At 23.9% G+C, this 21,563-nt stretch overlaps 7 protein-coding genes across 7 annotated transcripts; 4 read left to right on the top strand and 3 right to left on the bottom strand.

Annotated features, from left to right (window-relative positions):
* Positions 1-163: 163 nt before the first annotated feature.
* DDB_G0283099 (nipped-B protein) lies at positions 164-6,541 on the bottom strand (the record flags this gene model as incomplete). The annotated part of the gene is made up of 3 exons (XM_634137.1): positions 164-1,005; positions 1,107-5,142; positions 5,228-6,541. The coding sequence occupies 3 exons, from the start codon at positions 6,539-6,541 to the stop codon at positions 164-166; spliced, it is 6,192 nt and encodes a 2,063-aa protein (XP_639229.1).
* Positions 6,542-7,649: 1,108 nt separating this feature from the next.
* On the bottom strand, positions 7,650-9,063 carry DDB_G0283097 (hypothetical protein; the record flags this gene model as incomplete). Its single annotated transcript, XM_634136.1, has 3 exons — positions 7,650-8,107; positions 8,176-8,866; positions 8,977-9,063. The coding sequence occupies 3 exons, from the start codon at positions 9,061-9,063 to the stop codon at positions 7,650-7,652; spliced, it is 1,236 nt and encodes a 411-aa protein (XP_639228.1).
* A 2,510-nt stretch (positions 9,064-11,573) lies between these two features.
* On the top strand, positions 11,574-13,424 carry DD3-3 (hypothetical protein; the record flags this gene model as incomplete). Its single annotated transcript, XM_634135.1, has 1 exon — positions 11,574-13,424. The coding sequence occupies one exon, from the start codon at positions 11,574-11,576 to the stop codon at positions 13,422-13,424; it is 1,851 nt and encodes a 616-aa protein (XP_639227.1).
* Positions 13,425-13,894: 470 nt separating this feature from the next.
* Positions 13,895-15,238, top strand: DDB_G0283093 (hypothetical protein; the record flags this gene model as incomplete). Its single annotated transcript, XM_634134.1, has 1 exon — positions 13,895-15,238. The coding sequence occupies one exon, from the start codon at positions 13,895-13,897 to the stop codon at positions 15,236-15,238; it is 1,344 nt and encodes a 447-aa protein (XP_639226.1).
* Positions 15,239-15,542: 304 nt separating this feature from the next.
* On the top strand, positions 15,543-16,931 carry DDB_G0283091 (FNIP repeat-containing protein; the record flags this gene model as incomplete). The annotated part of the gene is made up of 1 exon (XM_634133.1): positions 15,543-16,931. The coding sequence occupies one exon, from the start codon at positions 15,543-15,545 to the stop codon at positions 16,929-16,931; it is 1,389 nt and encodes a 462-aa protein (XP_639225.1).
* Positions 16,932-17,104: 173 nt separating this feature from the next.
* DDB_G0283089 (hypothetical protein) lies at positions 17,105-18,538 on the top strand (the record flags this gene model as incomplete). Its single annotated transcript, XM_634132.1, has 1 exon — positions 17,105-18,538. The coding sequence occupies one exon, from the start codon at positions 17,105-17,107 to the stop codon at positions 18,536-18,538; it is 1,434 nt and encodes a 477-aa protein (XP_639224.1).
* Positions 18,539-18,718: 180 nt separating this feature from the next.
* Positions 18,719-20,607, bottom strand: DDB_G0283087 (carboxylesterase, type B family protein; the record flags this gene model as incomplete). Its single annotated transcript, XM_634131.1, has 3 exons — positions 18,719-19,709; positions 19,797-19,998; positions 20,163-20,607. 3 exons carry the CDS (start codon positions 20,605-20,607, stop codon positions 18,719-18,721), a joined length of 1,638 nt encoding a protein of 545 aa, XP_639223.1.
* Between the last annotated feature and the right edge of the window lie 956 nt (positions 20,608-21,563).

Below are 21,563 nucleotides of genomic sequence, written 5' to 3'. Positions count from 1 at the left end.
ACTAAATCTAAACTTTATAAATCAGTGGTTTTTTTAATTTTATTGTCTATTTTTTACGTTCACATTTATTTGTTTTTTTTTTTTTTTTTTTTTTTTTTCTTTGGATTTAATTATTAAGAATATATTTGTAAAACTGGAAAAATTTAAAATTTAATTTAAACGTTTACTCTTCATTTGATGAAGTTTTACTTTTCTTTCTTGAATTTGATTTTGCATTAGGTTTTGCTTTTGGTTTTGCAGGTTTTGGAGCAGCAGGTTTTCTTTTTTTTGAAGTTGTTGTTGAAGTTTGTGAACCAGATTCGTCATTTGTTGATTTTGATTTAACTTTAATTGAAAATTCATCCATATCATCATCTTTTAACAATTGTTTAAATTCCACAAAGATTGATTTTTGAATGGAAACATTTGATTGAAGATTAATTTCTGATGGTAAAGCAGAGAATGGATAATTATGATCATTAAAAGTAATAGATTCAGTGAATGTTGTACCCAATTTATCAGAGTCTCTAGATTCACCATCTAAATAAGATTTCATTTTATCTTTTGTGATTGAATAAGTTTTCAATATAAACTTTTTTAATTGTAACATATATAAAATAACCATTCCCATTATAAAATTTTTATAAACTGCTCTATCATAGGTTTTAGTTGTTGCACCATTTTCTTCATTTTCGCTCATCATCGTTGCTGAATTTTTCTTATTATTACTACTACTTTCCTCTTTTGACCAATTAACCATTTTAGATTGAACAAAATTTGCATTCAATGAAATTATCTTATCGATTGTATTAATAACAACAATTACTTCATCCATATTACCATAAGGTAATGTTGCTAAAATTTCAAAAACAAATCTAAAGTATGATAATTCTTTATATCTATATTCTTTAATTGATTCAAAATTTGTTAAAATTGTTGATAAAAATATTGTTCTATTTGATTTTGAATTTTTAAATAATAAATAAAATTTTGACATTCCTTTTGTTACAATATTAAATGGTGATTCTTTTAAAAAATAAAAAATAAAAAATAAAAAAATTATTAATAAATTTTTTAATTAAAAAATAAATAAATAAATAAATAAATAAATGAAATAAAATACATACTTGAATTTAAATCTTGATGAAATTTATAAGTTAATTTTATACTTTCATTAACTCTTTTAAATAATGATGAAGTATGTTTTTGATTTAAAGAATTTAAAGTTTTAAAAGCCAATTCTGAAATAAAACGATTTGGATCAGTTATTAATGCAATAATATATGGAACACTATCAAGTGGATTTAGAATACCTTGTCTTATAATCAATTCAATGGTTGATATTGTTGCCAATCTAACTGATTCTTGTGGTTCTAATAAGAATTTAATCATTGATGAGAAATACTTTTGAACTGATGATACTAAAGATTCTGAATCTTCATCGACTTGCATTGAAATAATAAATTCTTTTTCTGCATTTAATTTGGTTGAATCTTCTTCTTGTTCTTCATGATCATCATCACAACCATTACCATTACCATTACCATTATCTTGTTGTTCCTTTTTGGGTTTACTAAATTGTTTCATTTCTTTATCTAATAGATCATAGAATAATTTCATAATGGTTTCTTTAATTTTTGGTTCAGTTTGAGTTGAAGCGAATGATTTTGCCAATATTTCTTTGATACTATCCTTATTTAGAATCTTTGGTGATGATATGATAATATTACCAAGAGATTCTAAAGCCTTTGAAATTACATCACTATCTCTTGCGAAATTGAATAATCTTGAAGTGAGTGGTATTAAAGTATTTACAACCTCTGCTGGTTTGATATTAATTCTTAATGGTGAATATGAACAACCACGTTTTTCAAAATCAAAATAACGAACAAATAAACCAGTGACATATAGAGAACGAATGATTTCACCTTTAGTTTTTGTTTGACAAACTTGAAGTACATGTACAACCTTTGCCAATTGAGTTTCCAATAGGTCATAACTAAAACTACACTTTTCTACAATAGTACATAAACATTTGATACTAGCTTGAACTATATCAGCACCTTGTTTTTCAATTAATACAACTAAATCTGATTCTACTTGATTCAAGAAATCAATATCATTATTTTCAATCAATGGTAAAGTTTTCTCGAGTATATGAGTGATATAGATGAAAAGATTTGATTCCTCTGATGATATCATTTGATTTGGATTTGGTGGCTTTAAATAAGGATGTAAAATGGAAGCAAATGGTACCAAGAATGTTGGATTAACTTTACAAAATATATGAAGAGTTTTAAAAATACCCATATAACTTTGAATGTTTTTAGATTTATTCTCATCTAAATTAACCAACATTTCAATTAAAGTCGAACAGATTTTATTTGACATTTGAACAACTTCATTATGTTCTTTTTCAAGTTTTTTCTTTGACTCTTTCTTTCCACCACCTGTAGCATTGGTTGAAGATTTATTTAACATTTTTTGAATCAAATCTATAAACCAACTATCTTGATCCAATTGTTTTGAAACTTCAATAATTTGTTTAACTTTAATAATCTCTGGATTAATTGTACAACCATTTGCATTTGAGTTGATTTGTTGATTTTCTATATTATAAAATCTTTCACTAAACCAAAGATCTTGAAAAGTTTTTAAGACTAAATCTTTAATTGACTCTTCGTCAGATACTCTTGTTACAAGGACACGACATAAATAAGGTATTTTTGGATGTTGCATATGATTCAAACAAATCTCATTCAACGTTTTAACTACACGTTTTCTAACACTAATACCTTTATCACCAATTAAATCACAAATCAAATCAATGTATCTCCAAGTTAACTCTGGTTTAATTAAAACATATTTACCAATTAAATCCACTGTATGTTCACGAACTAAAATCGATTCATCCAAAAACCTATTTTTAATTGCTGAATGAACTTTTTCATCAGCTAAAATTGATGGATCAGCTTCAACAATCGTTGTAAATGATTTCATTGCTTTTGCACGTGCTTTAGTTGATGGATCAAATAAAATTGATAACAAATGATATAATAAATTATTTGCAACTTGAAATACTGATCCACTTGCAATATTAATTTTTCGAATCATTTTCATTGCATCTTCTTGATTACAAATAAATGATTTATTAATTTGATTTTTAATTTGTTGTTGTTGTTGTTGTTGTTGTTGTTGTTGTTGTTGCTGCTGTTGTATTAATAATTTTTCTGAAATTTCATCATTTTCATTGGAATGATCTCTTTGGTGTTGTTGTTGTTGTTGATCATCTTCATTAACTTCAAAACCCCATTGAGATAAAAAGTATTTTCTTATTGGTAAATTTTCTTTAGTGGTTGGACCTGAAACTGTTGAATCTAACCAAGATGCAATTAAAAATTGTTTTGATGTATTTATCCAACTTTCAGTACTACATTTTGATTCTAAATAATTTAAAATCAATTGTTGATAAATTTCTTTCTCGCTAATAACCAATGATTCCATTGTTAATGGTAACTCTTCTTCTGAAAAACCACCCTCAGATTTATCTCTTTTTGATTTTTTATGTTTTTTTGATTGATTCTTTAATTTATCCTCTAATATAGTTGGTGTTATTTTTGAAGTAGTTGAATAGTGAACAACCTGTTCTTTAACTTGACAAGAAACACAAACCCATGACTGTTGTTGATTAATATCACCATTCTTTGTGAAATCAGGTGCACAACCATCATGAAATAATTGTTCACATTCATTACATTTAATTGTAAAAGAATCTGATTCATATTTACCACAATTACATTTAACTAATTTATTATTCTTTTTATTTGATTTTGTACCTCCATTCGTTGTTGTTGTTGTCGTTGATGATGTTGATGATGTTGATGATGTTGTAGTTGTTGATGAAGTTGATGATGCATTTGATTGTTGTGATGAAGTATTACTATTGTTACTATTATTCAATCCATTACTACTAACAATACTTAAAGAAGTATCATCTTTTGAAAAAACTAATTCTTGTTTTAATTTTGTTAAAATTGAACCTAATAAATCAATTGAAACCAATCTAAAATTACTATCAACTTTTTGTTGAGAAACTATATGCATAACTGTGGCACTAAATAAATGTAAGATTAAATTTGAAGCTGGCCATTCTGGATGATCAAAAACAATTAATAGATCTTGAATGAAATTCTCCAATAGTATACGATATTCACCTTCTTCAGTTTTTTCAGAACATTTTTCAATAAAGAATAAAATGATTGTTGTTGAATACTTTTGAGCATCTTTAAGACAAAACTTTGATTGTTGTTGATTTTGTGGTTGTTGATAGAATTGATAATTTTCCAATTCGGTTAGATTTGGTTTGAAAATTGAACCCTGAATCATTTGAATCAACAATGCTGATAGAATTTGAATTGATGATTTATCTTTACCACCACCGCCACCACCACCAATTTTATAAAGACGTTGAATCTTTTTATTATTTGTTGAATTTAGTAATGGTTTAGATAGGTTTGGTAAGATCTCTTCAATGATTGATTGTCTTTGACTTGGATATTTAATAAATGAATTTCTAACTACATTAATTGAACTTAATTGTATGAAACTAATACCATCAATGAATAAAGTTGGTATACATAAATCTAATAATAATGATATAAATGTTTCTGATAATGGAATTTGAATTTTTTCAATCATTATTGCAATGTTTTCAAAGATTTCTGATACTTTATTTGATAATTTTGTAAACTTATTCATTTTATTATTAAGAACAATACCATTCTTTTTTTTATTTTTAATTATAGTCGTTGTTGATTTTTTATTTAAATTTGTTTTTGATTTCTTTTTTGATTTTTTATCATATGGATTTTCTGAATCACCTTCAGAAAATTCATCTTCTTCTTCCTCTTCTTCTTCCTCTTCTTCTTCTTCCTCTTCTTCTTCTTCCTCCTCTTCTTCTTCATCTTCTTCATCATTATCACCACTTTCACCATTTTCACTATCTTCATTATTTAATTTCTTTTTTGATTTCTTTTCTTTTTTTGATGATGTTGTTGTTTGTTCAACAACTGGTGCAACATAATTTTTAAATGAAGGATCTAAATGACCAATTATATTTTCAAATACTTGATATTTTAAAGTTGATAAAATTTCAATTAATTGCTACAATTTAATAAATAAAATTAATAAATTTAAATAATAATAATAATAATAATAAATATAATTTAATAATTTAAAAAATACAAACATCTTCTAATAATAAAGATAATTGATCACTAATACCAGGCATTGTTAATAAATTAAAAGCTAATAAACAACATTCTAAAGCAAATTCTACTCTATCAAATTGAAAATGAAAATTTTGATCTTTTTCATTATAAGATAATGAGACATCACTTGGCTCCTTTGTTAAACGAATTAAGATTTGAATTAATTGAGCATACTTTTCCATTGATATATCTTTTAATAAACCTAATTTTGAACAAGTTTGAATCTCCTTACCAATATTCTCAAGGAATGTTACATTCAAAACACTGGAATCTCTTTCCTCTTTAGCCATATCAAAAAATTCAATAAGTGAGTTAAATAATGTTTGAATTGGTTTTTCCTCTGGTTGATTTTGTTGTTGTTCATTTGATGTATTTGTTACTTTTACTTTTTTTTTCTTTAATTTTTGTTTTTGTTCTTCATTATTATTATTATTATTATTATTATTATTATTATTATTATTATTATTATTATTATTATTATTATTATTATTTTGATGTTTTTCTTGTTCTTGTTGTTGGTTATTATTAAGATTTTGTTGTTGTTGTTTTTGTTGTTGTTGTTGTTGTTGTTGTTGTTGTTGTTGTTGTTGTTGTTGTTGTTGTTGTTGAGATGATTGTTGTTCATTTATTGTTTTAAAATTAATTGAAGAATTTTCTTTATTACTAATATCTGTTGCATTAATATTTTTTAAATAAACATATTTATTATCAACTGCAGTATTGTTGCTATTATTTGTATGGATTTTTATTGGTGATAAAACTCTTCTATCTTTATCTTTTAGTATTGGTACTTGATTATAGATTGCTTTTAATAATGTTGATGGTTCAGTTTGTAATTTTGGTACATCAGCTCGCATTTGTATATTTGAAACATCTGTATTTTGAATGATTAAACTTATTGTAGATAAAAGTTTTTGTGGATTTTCTAATGGTATTGTTGGTATATTGCCATTATTAAAATCTTTTATTGGTGATATTGGTTGTTGTTGTTGCTGTTGCTTTTGCTGTTGTTGTTGTCTATGTGCATGTAGTAGTGTCACTGTATTTGTAAAACTATTAGCATCTACTAAATTTAATGATGAATCTGCTCTGAAAATTGGTAATGGGATTTCATGAACAATATCTGAAAATTGTGTTACATTTGACAGCCATCCAAAAGGTATATCATTTTTGTTGATATTATTTGTATTATTATTATTGTTATTATTATTATTATTATTATTATTATTATTGCTATTACTTTTATCAAAGCTACTTTGACTTTCTTGTCTTAGTATCTCATCGCCATTCATTTTTTTTTTTTTTTTTTTTTTTTTTATAAAGAATAAAAAATAATAAAGAATGATAAAAAAATAAAAAAATAAAAAAAATAAAAAAATAAAAAAAATAAAAAAATAAAAAAATAATAATATATAGAAATGAAATTAAAAAAAAAAAAAAAAAAATTTTCAAGCTTTCTTATTTTTTCTTGTAAATAAAAAAGCGCCAAAAATAATAAAAAAAATTAAAAAAAAAAAAAATAAAAAATAAATAAATTATTTTAAAAGAAAGAATATTAATTTTGCAATGATTAATATTTAAAATCATTGTATGAATTATTTATTTAAATAAATTCTATCTTTTTTTTATTATTTTCAAAAAAAAAAAAAAAAAAAAAAAATTTAATAGTAAACAAGATCAAATTTATTTTAAATTAATATTTTCTCCAAATTTGATTAAATGTAAACGTGAAAGCTAAATTTAAATAATGTACTTCAAAGGAGTGGCTTACCAAACTATTTTAATTTTACAAAAAATAATATCTTTATAATCATTCTGATATTTTTTTTTTTTTTTTTTTTTTCTCTCAAAAGACAAATTAATCATAACTAAAAAAAAAAAATATAAAAAAATAAACAAAAAAAAAAAAATAATAAAACATATCTTTTTTATGGTTGTTATTATAATAAAAAGGAGATTGTGGTTTGAATGAAAAGGCACATCAACAAATATTTAATTATTTATTGTAAAAAAAAAAATAGATATTTTTTTTTTTTAAAAAATAAAATGATTTTTGTGTGATTTTCATTTTAAAAAAAAAAAAATAATTATCAAAACGAGGATCGATAATTTTATTTTTTTTTTTTTTTTTTTTTTTCGCTTTTTTTTAAAAACACCTAAAAATATAATAAAAAAATAAAATAAACGGATAGAGTATTTATTTATTGAAGTCTTTTTCATTTTTTTCTCCCCCTTATTTATTTATTTATTAAAAAAAAAAACAAAAAAACAAATCTCATTTTTAGTTTGACAACTATTTTTTGAAGTATTGGAAAATGAAATAATGGATTTATTTAATGATGATGATGATGATGATGTTTTGTTATTATTTTATAATTAATAATTTTTTTGTGAATCCACTTAAAATTCAGCTTTAAACTCCCAACCATTACCATTCCAATCGACCACACCTGGGCAAGTGAGTTGTTGTTTATATTTTGGACTTTTAAAAATTGGACCTGCGTATGATCCGAAATTTGTTAAAGGAGTATCAAAAAGTAATAATTGTTTAATTGATGGTGGTAATTCACTTATTGCTTGATTAAATCCATCTAATAAATACACATATCTAATACCATCTGGAATTGAACCTTTTAATATTGGTTTTTTAATTGCACCAATAAATAGATATTCAATTGTTTTTGGTAGCATACCTTCTGTTAGTGGAACATTGAATCCATCAAGTAAGGCCAAATATTCAACTGATGTTGGAATTGAACCAATTTTGATTGTTTTAACACTTGGTGCAATAGCCACATGAGTAGTACCTTTTGGAACGACACAATCATCTGTATAAATAAAATATTTAACTCCTCCAGCTATATATAAATATATAAATAATTTAATATTAATAACCTCCTAATATTATTATAATATTAAAATAGACAATGGGGATATTTACCAGTATATCTTATTGGGTCCTTTACATTTGAGATAGAGAAAGAATCGTCAAATGCAATATTTGAGTTGGAGAGAGAATCTCTAATTTCAAATATTTCTTTTGCTGAACTTTTAACTTGTTCACTATTATTTACAATAGTTACATTTTTATATTGATTCATTAAATCCTTGAGTACGTTTTCATTTGTTAAAACTTGTGATTGACAACAATGTTTTAAGATTTCAATATGTTGATAACTATTAGTGTAACTATTATTATTAATGATTTGATCAATATTAATTTGATTTATTGTATTTTTATATTTATTTCTAATTAAATTAATATTTTTTAAATTATCTTTTATAGTGTTTGAAACGTTTTCCTTGATATCTTTATTTTCGCCATAGATTGAGGTTAATTGTTTGATTTTATCACTTTCAATGGTTGATAATTGTTTGGAGAGTTCTTTAAATTCTTCTGTGATTGTATTTACATTTTCAGTGTGTTTATCTTCTAATGATTTAAATAAATTATATGATTGAATTAATAGATATTTATTGACATCAACTTGTTTTTCTAAATTATGAAAGTGATTATTTTTAAATTCTTCAAAGAAAGCTTTACAGTTCTCTGCATCTATTTTATCAAGTTTATGACCAGTATGCTCTGAAACAATACATTCAACACATACTACTACCTAATTATTTTAAATATTTATAATAATCATCATACAAAAATGAGTGTAAGAATGAATCACTTTTTATTTAAAGAGAGGGGGTGGAAATATTTGTTACTATAATTACATACCTTACATGTTGAACAAATCAATTTAATGTCGTGCTCTTTATGAGTTTCACATTTGTTGTCATATTTATAATACAATAAATTATCCATTGTGTGTTTGAGAATTTTTTAAATAGGAATAAAGAAAAAAAAAAAATTTAGAAATTAAAAATGAAAAAAAAAACCATAATGTTCATTTTTTAAATATCTCAAAATATTTAATTTTATTTTTTTTTATTTCTTTTCTTTTCCCAGGTTCCTAAAAAAGTAAGTTAAAAAAAAAAAAAAAAAAAAAAAATTAATGGAATCCAACTAAAAATGTTTTAGGATATATAGGTGGGAAAAAAAAAAAAAATGGAAACAGAATAAAATTTTTTTAAGATATTTAGGTGGGAAAAAAAAAAAATCTTTGAAGACATACTAAAATTAAAAAGAACGAGAAGATGATGATGTCATTGTATTAAAGAAAATAAAAAATATTATGATGACTATTCAAAATTCGTCAAAAGGAATTAAAAAATCAAAAAAAGTCAATAGTTTTTTTTTTTTTTTTTTTTTTTATTTATTAAACTTTTTTTTTAATTTAATAAAATTATCAAAATAAATTTAAATGTTATGTTAACACAATAGTTTTTTTTTTTTTTTTTTTTTTAATATTCATCAATCTTTTTTTAATATATATTTAAATTAAAATTTTTAATTATATTTATAAAATCAACAATATTATGATTATGATTATGATAATGATGATGATAATGAAGTTAATAAAAAATACAAATCCACTATTTCTTTTCAAATAATATAATATTCATCTTTATTATTTGTTTCAATATATTCAATTGAACAAATACTATCACACAGAAAAAAAAAACAATTGCAAATATCTTTAAAGTACTAACAATAGCTTTAAAAAAAAAAGGATATCCATTGGATAATAAAAAAAAAAAAAAATATGGCTTGGATAAAGATAATTAAAAAGACACTTTTTATCCAAAATTGGATAAAGGTAAAATACCAATAAATAAACACATAAAAAAATAAAAAATTAAATAAAGAAAGAAATATTAAAATTTGAAGGATATTCAAAAAAAAAAAATTTTATCAGAAAAAGGATAAGGGTTTTAAAACACTCAATTTAATATAATAAAATTGAAATAAATAATATTATAAATTTACAATAATTTTAATTGGGTTTTTTTTTTTTTTTTTTTTTTTTTTTTTTTTTTTTTTTCAGACCGACAACAATTAATAAAATACCTTGTTATTGTAATTGATTAATTTTTAGGTTTTTTTTTTTTTTAGTTTGACAACTATTTTTATTTGTGAGTTATTTATTTATTCCATTTTTTTTTTTTTTTTTTTTTTTTTTTTAATTATTTTCAAAAAAAAATCAATTTTAATAAGAAAAAAAGATTGAATTTATTTTAATATTTTCTCCAAATTTGATTAAATGGTAAAAATGAAAGCTAAATTTAAATTATATCCTTTCAAAGCCACTTACCAAACTATTTTTATTTTAAAATAAAAAATTTTAACCCACTACAAAAAATAATATCTTTATAATCATTTAAAAAAAAAAAAAAAAAAATATCTGATATTTATTTTTTTTTTTATTTTTTATTTTTTTTTTCCCTCAAAAGACAAAATAATCGTAAAAAAAAAAACAATAAAAAAAAAAAAACATTAAAAAAAAAATAATAAAACATATCTTTTTTATGATTGTTATTATAATAAAAAGGAGATTGTGGTTTGAATGAAGAGACGCAATAATTTAACACATCAACAAATATTTGATTATTGTAAAAAAAAAAAAAAAAAAGATATTTTTTTTTTTAAAAAAACATGATCAAAATGAGATTAGGGACCATATTTAAACTTTTTTTTTTTTCTCATTTTTAAAAAAAAAAAAAAAAAATAAATATCAGATGTTTTTTATGTGAAAAAAACTATTTTTTATGATCGTTGCAAACCAACCCAATTTTTTATTTTTATTTTTTTTTTTTTTTTTATTTTTTTTTTTATTTTCTACTTTTTTTTTTTTTTCCAACGACCAAGGTTCCAAATTTTTTTTTTTTTTTCAGTCACTTTTTTTTAAAAAAGCACCTTAAAATAAAATAAAAAAAATAAAATAAAATAAACAGAGATATTATATATTGAAGTCTTTTTCATTTTTTTTTTCCCCTTATTTATTTATTTATTTATTTATTTATTTATTTATTTATTTATTTATTTATTTATTTATTTATTTATTTATTTATTTATTATTTATTTATTTATTAAAAAAAACCCATATTTATTTATTTATTTATTTATTTATTTATTTATTGTAATATTAAAAAAACATCCCAAAAATGTAAGTATATTTTAAAATCAAGATCAAAAACACCCTTTTCGACAAAAATGTTTTTTTTTATTTTTTAAAAAAAAAAAATGTTTTAATAAAAAAAAAAAAAAAAAAAAACTTATAAATAATTTAAAAATTTTATTTTAACCTTCATTCTTAAATTTTAATATATATAATAAAAAACAAAATAAATAATTAAATAAAGAATTAGGAAGGAAATAAAAAAAAAAAAAAAAAAAAAAAAAGAAAGAATTTTTTAAAAAATAATTAATAAAAAATGAGATTTTTATCAAGTTTAATTATTTTATTAATTATCACCATATATTCAAGTGTTAATGGTGATATTTATATGCATTCACCACCAGGTAGTAATAATCGTAATCAAGAACAAGGTCAAAACAGAGATAACAATCAACGTTTATTCAACTCTCAAAACAATGATAAAGGTGGTTATTGCAGAGGTGAAGCATTAGAATGGTATGAAAAATCCTATCTTCCAGTTGAATGGACCAATCAACATGGTTGTGGTAGTGGTGAAACCGAGTGTAACATTGTCATTCAATACATGTGTACTGATAATGCCAAAGCTGCCGATACCGAATACATTCGTGATGGTACAGTGACTACCACAATCTCTGCCAACGACATCACTCAATCCTCCACCAAAGAGACCAACGAATACAAGTTCGGTATGCATGAATCATACCATCACTACCAAAATTGTACCGGTCGTGAACGTAACAAGGGTCTTTTCATCGCCAACCAAAACATTGGTAACAATGCCGACAGAACTCGTCAAAGTAACAACGGTAACAACTATGGTTACGAATGCCAAGAGGAACGTGACTATTACCCATACTGGGCCCCATCACCATGGAAGGATGTTGCCATCATTACCGATAATCGTGATCTTTGCAAATGGTATCGTTCAGAGTCACAAAATGTCCAACCAAAATACTACTGCAAAGCTGCCACCACCAACAACAACCAACCACGTTCCATTGATCCAGTAATTTGTGCCAATCAAGGTGGTGTTTGGACCAAGGTCGACTCTCACGATATTGGTGCTCCAGAATGTATCAAAGCTGAATGGACCCAAGTCAACACATTAGGTCATGTTCTTGAAGACGGTCACAACCCAATGTACAATTGGTCATTACCACACTCTGGTATGGAGCCATGCATTGCCACTGGTACTTGTTCATGTGTTTTACGTGTCCGTTACAATATCTCCTCCTCTGATCTCAAAGGTAATGGTGACGAATTCACCGATTACAAATCAAATGGTCCAAAGGGTGCCACCAACGTCAATGATCCAAATGTTGTTGTTGCCGGTCAAAACGTTACACTCAACATCAATCCAAATCAATATGGCAGAACTTTCCAAGACCGTTCTCATGTTTTCAGTATTATTGCTCGTCCAGACAGCTTAAAGAAAGCCAAAATCTGGAATCTCCTCGTCAAGGGTAAACGTGGTAACATTGTCCAATCCCATCCAGCTCAAGAATATCAATTTGTTCCAAAAACTCTCCACATCAAAGTCAACGAGTACATTCATTATCAATGGACAGGTTGTGATTTCAATCCACAAAACTATGATGGTACTGGTATCAAAGGTTCTGATCGTAGCAACATGTGTCAAATTAAAACACTCAATCACAATTACCCAATGACCGACGATGAACTCAACGATGACAATGCCTTATTTGCCGATATGGAAACTAGACTTAGATTCGCTAGACTTGGCCAAAAGAGTTGTTTAACCTATGATGAACTCATGACTAAAAACAATAACAACAAAGATGCCGTCGAAGTTGATCCACAAAATTGTATGGTCTTAAATAATGCTGGTACTCGTTTCAATGGTGGTGTCCAAAAAATGTCAAAGACTGGTTCATACTATTACATGTCCACTCGTAATAACAACTTTTCCAATCGTAATCAAAAAGGTGCCATCCACGTTGACCCATTATTAGCTGGCTGGCAAATTGGTCTCATTGCTTCTGGTTGTTCTTTATTCGTTATCATTTCAGCAACTGCAGGTTGTGTTACCTTTGCTCGTTTCCATCCACATTCAGGTATGCATCGTGCTGTTTCAAAAGTACCAGGTCTCAAGAGATTAGTTTAAATAATTATTTAAAAAATATATCAACAACACCAAGATATTAAATAATATCAAAAAAGAAAAAAAAAAAAAAAAAAAAAAAAAATTAATCAACACTATTCAATTAATTAATTAAAATCAAAACTTTAATTAATTTTTCGAAACATATTCATATTATTTATTTATTTATTTTTAAAAAAAAAAAAAACTATATACAATAAAAATTAAATTTTAATCATTTATTGATATCAATCAAAAACATTTACTTTTTTTTAAGGGGAGCCTCACAAAATTACTTTTCACCACTTTAATGCTGAAATTTTTACATCCTTACTTTTTTTTAATTGCATTTTTTTTTTTCTTTGATTTTATTTTTTTTTTTGATTTTATTTTTTTTTTTTTTTTGATTTTATTTTTTTTTTTTTATTTGGAAAAAGTTAAGAAATTCAAATTAATGCACAAATATAATAATAAATGAAAAAAAAAAAAATAAAATGGATAATGATAATAGAAAACAAAAACAAAATTCATTATTTTATAAAGTTTGGGGTAATATAGTGATTTTTAAAAATATATTTAGATTTGTTAGATTATATAAAAAGAATGAAAGGGTAGTTTTTAAAAGTAAGAAAAAATTATTAGAATATCCAGAAAGAGAATTTATTCAATTTTTAGTTTACACAAGTAATGAGTTATTAGAAGTTGGTGATTTACCAATTGGTTGTGTATTAAAAGATGTAGAGTTAACAAGCTATATTCATACAAATATAGATGGAAGTAAAATACCATTTGGTGTTGAGAAATTAGAATTCTTATGGTCAGGCTATAATACTAGTTTACCAAGAACTCAAATTTCAACATTCCCATCTTCATTAAAAACTATAAATGGAATTTTCCTTGGAAAAAATAAATATAAAAAAAAACAACAAGAAGAAAAAGAGCAAGAAAAAGAAAAAGAGCAAGAAGGAAAAGAGCAAGAGGGAGAAAATTGTTGTTTTATAATTCCATCAAATATTAATACAGTTTATTTTAATGACTCACCAAATATTTCAGGAGTTGATAAAGGTAGGGGATATGTGGTTTTATCAAAGGGGTTAAAAGATATAAGTTTCGATTATTATTGGGAAAATGATGATGTGTGTTTAAGAAAAGGTGATTTTCCAGATGGAATTGAAATTTTAACAATGTCAGGCTACCCATTAGAAAATATAACAAGTGATGGGATTTTGCCAAATTCAATTAAGGATTTATCAATGTCCTATGGTAGAAGTATATATAGAAGTGATGGTGATAATGTTAATAAAGAGCCTGGCAAATTCGATGTTTTGCCAATGGCTATTGAGAAACTTTATATTAGTCATTATTGTGATATTAAAAAAGATTCATTATTAAATACATTAACATCATTAAAAGAATTAAGAATTTGTAATTGTGAATCGAATGAATTGTCGATTGAGGCAGGTGCATTACCACCGAATATTACCACTCTTTCACTTGAGGGTGTTCAAAGTAAGCTTGGAGTTGGTGTTATACCAATCGGTGTAAAACATCTTGAATTGTCAATTAGTTCTTCAGATATTGATTCAAATTCAATTCCATCAACTGTTGAATCACTCTCAATTGATAGTTTTATCACTCAACCTGAAATATTCCCACCTTCATTAACTCATTTAACATATGGTCAAACTTTTCATGATGATGATGGTACACTCGATGATATTCAATTCAATATATCATTATTACCAAAATCAATTACATCACTTTCATTACACCCATCATTTAAAGATTTAAATATAACTTTTCCTCCTTCAATCACTAAAATTGAATATAAAAAATAAAATAATTAAATTCAAAAAAAATCTTTATAAATTATTAATAAAAAAAAAAAAAAAAAAAATTCCAAAAATAAAAAATAGTGCAGAAGAAAATTTTTGATTGGTCCAATTTTCTTATTTTTTTATTTTTTTTATTTTTTTTTATTTTTTTTATTTTTTTTATTTTTTTTTATTTTTTTTATTTTTTTTATTTTTTTTATTTTTTTTTTATTTTTTTTTCCAATCAACTCCACCATTTCCACACAAAATTCACATCATTTTTTTTTTATAAATAGCTATATGTATTAAAAAATTTATCATTATAAAAATGGAAAATAGTCACAAAGAAGATAAAGGAGAGAAAGAAGAAGAAAAAGAAAAAGAAGAACAAAAACAAAATTCATTATTTTATAAAGTTTGGGGTAATATAGTGATTTTTAAAAATATATTTAGATTTGTTAGATTATATAAAAAGAATGAAAAGGTAGTTTTTAAAAGTAAGAAAGAATTATTAGAATATCCAGAAAGAGAATTTATTCAATTTTTAGTTTACACAAGTAATGAGTTATTAGAAGTTGGTGATTTACCAATTGGTTGTGTATTAAAAGATGTAGAGTTAACAAGCTATATTCATACAAATATAGATGGAAGTAAAATACCATTTGGTGTTGAGAAATTAGAATTCTTATGGTCAGGTAATAATACTAGTATACCAAGAACTCAAATTTCAACATTCCCATCTTCATTAAAAACTATAAATGGAATTTTCCTTGGAAAAAATAAATATAAAAAAAAACAACAAGAAGAAAAAGAGCAAGAAAAAGAAAAAGAGCAAGAAGGAAAAGAGCAAGAGGAAGAAAATTGTTGTTTTATAATTCCATCAAATATTAATACAGTTTATTTTAATGACTCACCAAATATTTCAGGAGTTGATAAAGGTAGGGGATATGTGATTTTATCAAAGGGGTTAAAAGATATAAGTTTCGATTGTTATTGGGAAAATGATGATGTGTGTTTAAGAAAAGGTGATTTTCCAGATGGAATTGAAATTTTAACAATGTCAGGCTACCCATTAAAAAATATAACAAGTGATGGGATTTTGCCAAATTCAATTAAGGATTTATCAATGTCCTATGGTAGAAGTACATATAGAAGTGATGGTGATAATGTTAATAAAGAGCCTGGCAAATTCGATGTTTTGCCAATGGCTATTGAGAAACTTTATATTAATCATCATTGTGATATTAAAAAAGATTCATTATTAAATACATTAACATCATTAAAAGAATTAAGAATTTGTAATTGTGAATGGAATGAATTGTTGATTGAGGCAGGTGCATTACCACCGAATATTACCACTCTTTCACTTGAGGGTTTTAAAAGTAAGCTTGGAGTTGGTGTTATACCAATCGGTGTAAAACATCTTGAATTGTCAATTAGTTCTTCAGATATTGATTCAAATTCAATTCCATCAACTGTTGAATCACTCTCAATTGATAGTTTTATCACTCAGCCTGAAATATTCCCACCTTCATTAACTCATTTAACATATGGTCAAACTTTTGATGATGATGATGATGGTGGTACACTCGATGATATTCAATTCAATATATCATTATTACCAAAATCAATTACATCACTTTCATTACACCCATCATTTAAAGATTTAAATATAACTTTCCCTCCTTCAATCACTAAAATTGAATATAAAAAATAAAATAATTAAATTCAAAAAAAATCTTTATAAATTATTAATAAAAAAAAAAAAAAAAAAAAAAATTTCAACAATAAAAAATAGTGCAGAAGAAAATTTTTGATTGGTCAAATTTTCTTATTTTTTTTATTTTTTTTTAAATAGCTATATGTATTAAAAAATTTATCATTATAAAAATGGAAAATAGTCACAAAGAGGATAAAGGAGAGAAAGAAGAAGAAGAAAAAGAAAAAGAAGAACAAAAACAAAATTCATTATTTTATAAAGTTTGGGGTAATATAGTGATTTTTAAAAATATATTTAGATTTGTTAGATTATATGAAAAGAATGAAATGGTAGTTTTTAAAAGTAGGAAAGAATTATTAGAATATCCAGAAAGAGAATTTATTCATTGTTTGCTTTATTCAAGTAATGAATTATTAGAAGTTGGTGATTTACCAATTGGTTGTGTATTAAAAGAGGTAGATTTAACAAACTATATACATGCTAATATACATGGAAGTAAAATACCATTTGGTGTTGAGAAATTGGACTTCTCATGGATTGTTGCCAATAAATTTTCTTTTTCTAAAACTCAAATTTCAACATTCCCATCTTCATTAAAAACTATAAATCAAATTATACTTGGAAAAGATGAATCATTAAAAAATAGTTTAAAAAGTGAAAAATGTGTAGAAAAAGAAAATGAAAATGAAAAAGAAAAAAAAGAAGAAGATGAATTTGAAAATTCTTGTTTTATAATACCATCAAATATTAATACAGTATTTTTAAAAGTTTCACCAAATATTTCAGGAGTTGATAAAGGTAGAGGATATGTTGTTTTATTAAAAGGTTTAAAAGAGATAAGTTTTGGTTTTGATTGGGAAAATGAAAATCTATGTTTAAGAAAAGGTGATCTTCCAGATGGAATTGAGGTTTTAAAAATGCCACGTTTTCAATTAAAAAATATAATAAGTAAAGATATATTACCAAATTCAATTAAAGATTTATCAATATCATATGGGGCAAGAAGTAAATTTAAAAGTGGCGATAATGATGATCTTAATAATGATCCTGGTAAATTTGATGTTTTACCACCGGCTATTGAAAAACTTTATATTTACAATAATTATAGTATTAAAAAAGATTCATTATTAAATACATTAACATCAATAAAAGAATTAAGAATTATCAATCATGAATTAAAACCACTACTGTATGAAGCAAGTTCATTACCACCGAATATCACAACTCTTTCACTTAAAGAAAGTTTTAAAAGTAAAATTGAAATTGGTGTTATACCATTTGGTGTAAAACATCTTGAATTCACTTTTTTGGGCTCATTTTCAAATTCAAACCCAATAGAAATCGGTGCAATTCCATCAAGTGTTGAATCACTTTCAATTGATGGTTTTATCACTCAACCTGAAATACTACCACCATCATTAACTCATTTAACATACACTCAATTTTATATTAGAAATTTACATAGACTCGATCATATTGTATCATATTTTTCATTATTACCAAAATCAATTAATTTACTTACTTTGGACATATCATTTAAAGATTTAAATTTAACTTTTCCTCCTTCAATTAATAAAATTGAATTTAAAGAAAAATATTCTTAATAAAAACGAAAATAATTAATCATCTATTAAATTTTTTATTTACTTTTAATTTTATTATTTGCTTTTTTTTCTTATATAAACGTTTGGGTCTTAGATATCTTTTAATATTTCTTTTTTTTTATTTTTATTTTTTTTTTATTTTTATTATTATCTATTTGTTTTTTTTTTTTTTTTTTTTTATTATCTTGGAGAATAACCAACATTATCTAAAATATTACATTGTGAACCTAATAAATCAGTTGTAATAGATACTGGGATATCTAGTTGAAGTGATTCAAGATTTGTAATATCATATTTTGGCCATTCAATTGGAACTGATAAACCTTGATTTGGATCAGCATTATTAATGAAATTTGTCCAATAATTATTCATTTCATAGGATAATTGTTGTTCATCTTGAGTGAAATTATAACCACCATAACGAGCAGCATCAAATTCAAATACTAATTCACTACCATGACAACAATGATGATTACAGTATGGATAATTTGGACCCCAAGGATTAAAACTCATAACATGAGAGAATTGATAAAGATAAATTGGTGATTGTTTAAACTTTAACATTGACTCTATTGCAAGACGAGTTGAACATGCAAAAATGAAATTTGTACCCAATGTTGATAAAACTGGACGATTATCAGAACCATTTGTAAATGGTGGATAATTAATTTCAATTACATTCTCTTTATCTAAAAATATTAAATCAATTGCTAATTTATAATCAGTTTCTGAAACATTCTTTGGAGATGCTTGATAAATAAATAATAATGCCTCCTCTGATACTGTACCAACAATGGTTGGTACATCATAGAAATCACCCTTTAAAATTAAATTCAATGGTTGATCTGTAATATCATCAATACCAATTGTTGGTGTCCATGGTAAAAATGATTGAAGTGGTTCAAAAACATCTAATTTTGCTTGAGATTTAATTTGACCTTGAACAATTTGATCAATTGTTAATGCATTTAAACAATCTTCATCCTTTAATGAACAATTTACTGCCTTTGCAAAATTATCACTATATTTCTTTGCAGTTTCAAGTGTTTTCAATCCTAATGTAAATGGATTTGATTGTATAATTGCACCTTGAAATAAACTATATGAATTTTTTGCTGTCATATGAGTTGCAATTGATGATGCTCCTGCTGATTGACCACATAATGTTACTCTTTTTTTTTATTATTGAAAAAAATAAAAAAAATATTTGTTAATTAATTTTTTCAGTAAAATAAAATATAATGTTTTTTAAACTTACTTATTTGGGTCACCACCAAAAAATTTAATATTTTCTTGAATCCAAGTTAATGCTAAACGTTGATCTTGGAAACCAAAATTACCAGTAATTTCATCACCAACAAGGAAACCACTTACACCAAGACGATAGTTTAATGTTACAACTACAATATCACTTGAATTTATCATTAATTCTGGTGTATATAAAATTGATGATGCAGTTCCTAATAATTATATAAAAAAAAAAAAAATAATAAAAAAAAAATTGGGAAATAAAAAAAAAAAAAAAAAAAAAGATTAAGATTAATTATTTTTATTATTATTATTATTATTATTATTATTATTATTATTATTATTATTATTATTTTATTTTTAAAATTGAAATTACCTTGTTCAAATCTACCACCTGGTATATAAGCCATAACAGGTTTTAATTGAGTTTGTGAAACTTGTAATGGTGTATAAACATTTAAATATAAACAATCTTCACTGATAATATTTGGGCAATTCATTGGTGGTAGTTCACATTTTTGAATACAACCAACCATTTGATTAAATGATGCATTTAAAATTTTTGGTGACCAACTTTCTGCAACCATTGGTGATTTCCATCGTAAACCATTTTCAACTGTTGGTGGTTTTGCAAATGGAATTCCAAAAAATGATTTATATTGTTCATTAATTAAACCTTGAACATAACCATTATTAGTTTCAACAATTGATCCATCATCATCATTATCATTATCATTAATGTTTGAAAATTCAATTTTTGCTTCCACTGATAAAAACCCTACCAATAAAATCAATAATATAATTATTAATTTAAAATTCATTTTATTTTTATAGTTAATATTATTATTAGATTGGATTTTAATAAAATAAAAAAAAAAAAATAATCAAAATTAATTTTCACTTTTAAAATGATTTTTTTTTTTTTTAAAAAAAATATCTTTTTTTTATTTTCAAATTATGATTTTCAATTTTATTTTTTTTTTTTATTTTGGTGTTAATTTACACACAATGAAAAAACTTAAATTAATGACAAAAGATTTTTTTGTTATACACCCCAATTTTTTTTTAATATTATTTTGGTTTTGTTACATAATATTGTGTGTAATTAATATTTAAAAAATTAAAAAAATTTAAATTAAAAAATCATTTTGAGAGTTAATTATTTTTTTTAATTTAATTTGTTTAAAAAAAAAAAAATTCTCACAGTTACCAAATAAAAGCTATATATTTTAAAAAATATCAATAATTAATTCTTTAATATTAATTAAAAAAAAAACAATAGCATTTTAAAAATATTATCGGTTAAGATTAATTTTGTTTTTTTTGGAAAATTAAAATATCTTTTTTTTTTTTTTGTGAATTTTTTAATAATAAAATTCAATAATAAAATTGACCATTTTTCTTTGAGGGCAACGGGATATCGGTTACTTCGTTTATCATTTCAACATGTAGGTCATCAGTTCGAGCCTGATATATGGGTTTCCATATTAGCTCAGCGGTAGAGCGACATTAACACATACACCGGTACTGCAATCCCTCTTTTTTGTTGCAAAAAATATTAGTATTTTTACGAAGCTCGGTGAAAAAACGAAAAAAAAAACCGAAAAAACAAAGAAATAAACGAGAATTTATACATATAATAAATAAATCACTGTTATATCTTCACCGCCACATTCATTCCTCTTAATTTTACCCTTTTTTTGCTCATTAAAGCAAGGGCTATCGTCCTATATACTTTTCAACAATGGCTGATGATCACTCAACTGAATTACAGTTA

This window comes from Dictyostelium discoideum (genome assembly GCF_000004695.1).
Source record: "Dictyostelium discoideum AX4 chromosome 4 chromosome, whole genome shotgun sequence".
NCBI classification, from domain to species: domain Eukaryota; phylum Evosea; class Eumycetozoa; order Dictyosteliales; family Dictyosteliaceae; genus Dictyostelium; species Dictyostelium discoideum.
The sequence above is the reverse complement of the archived record's forward strand: the minus strand, read 5'-3'. Positions and strand labels throughout refer to the sequence as shown.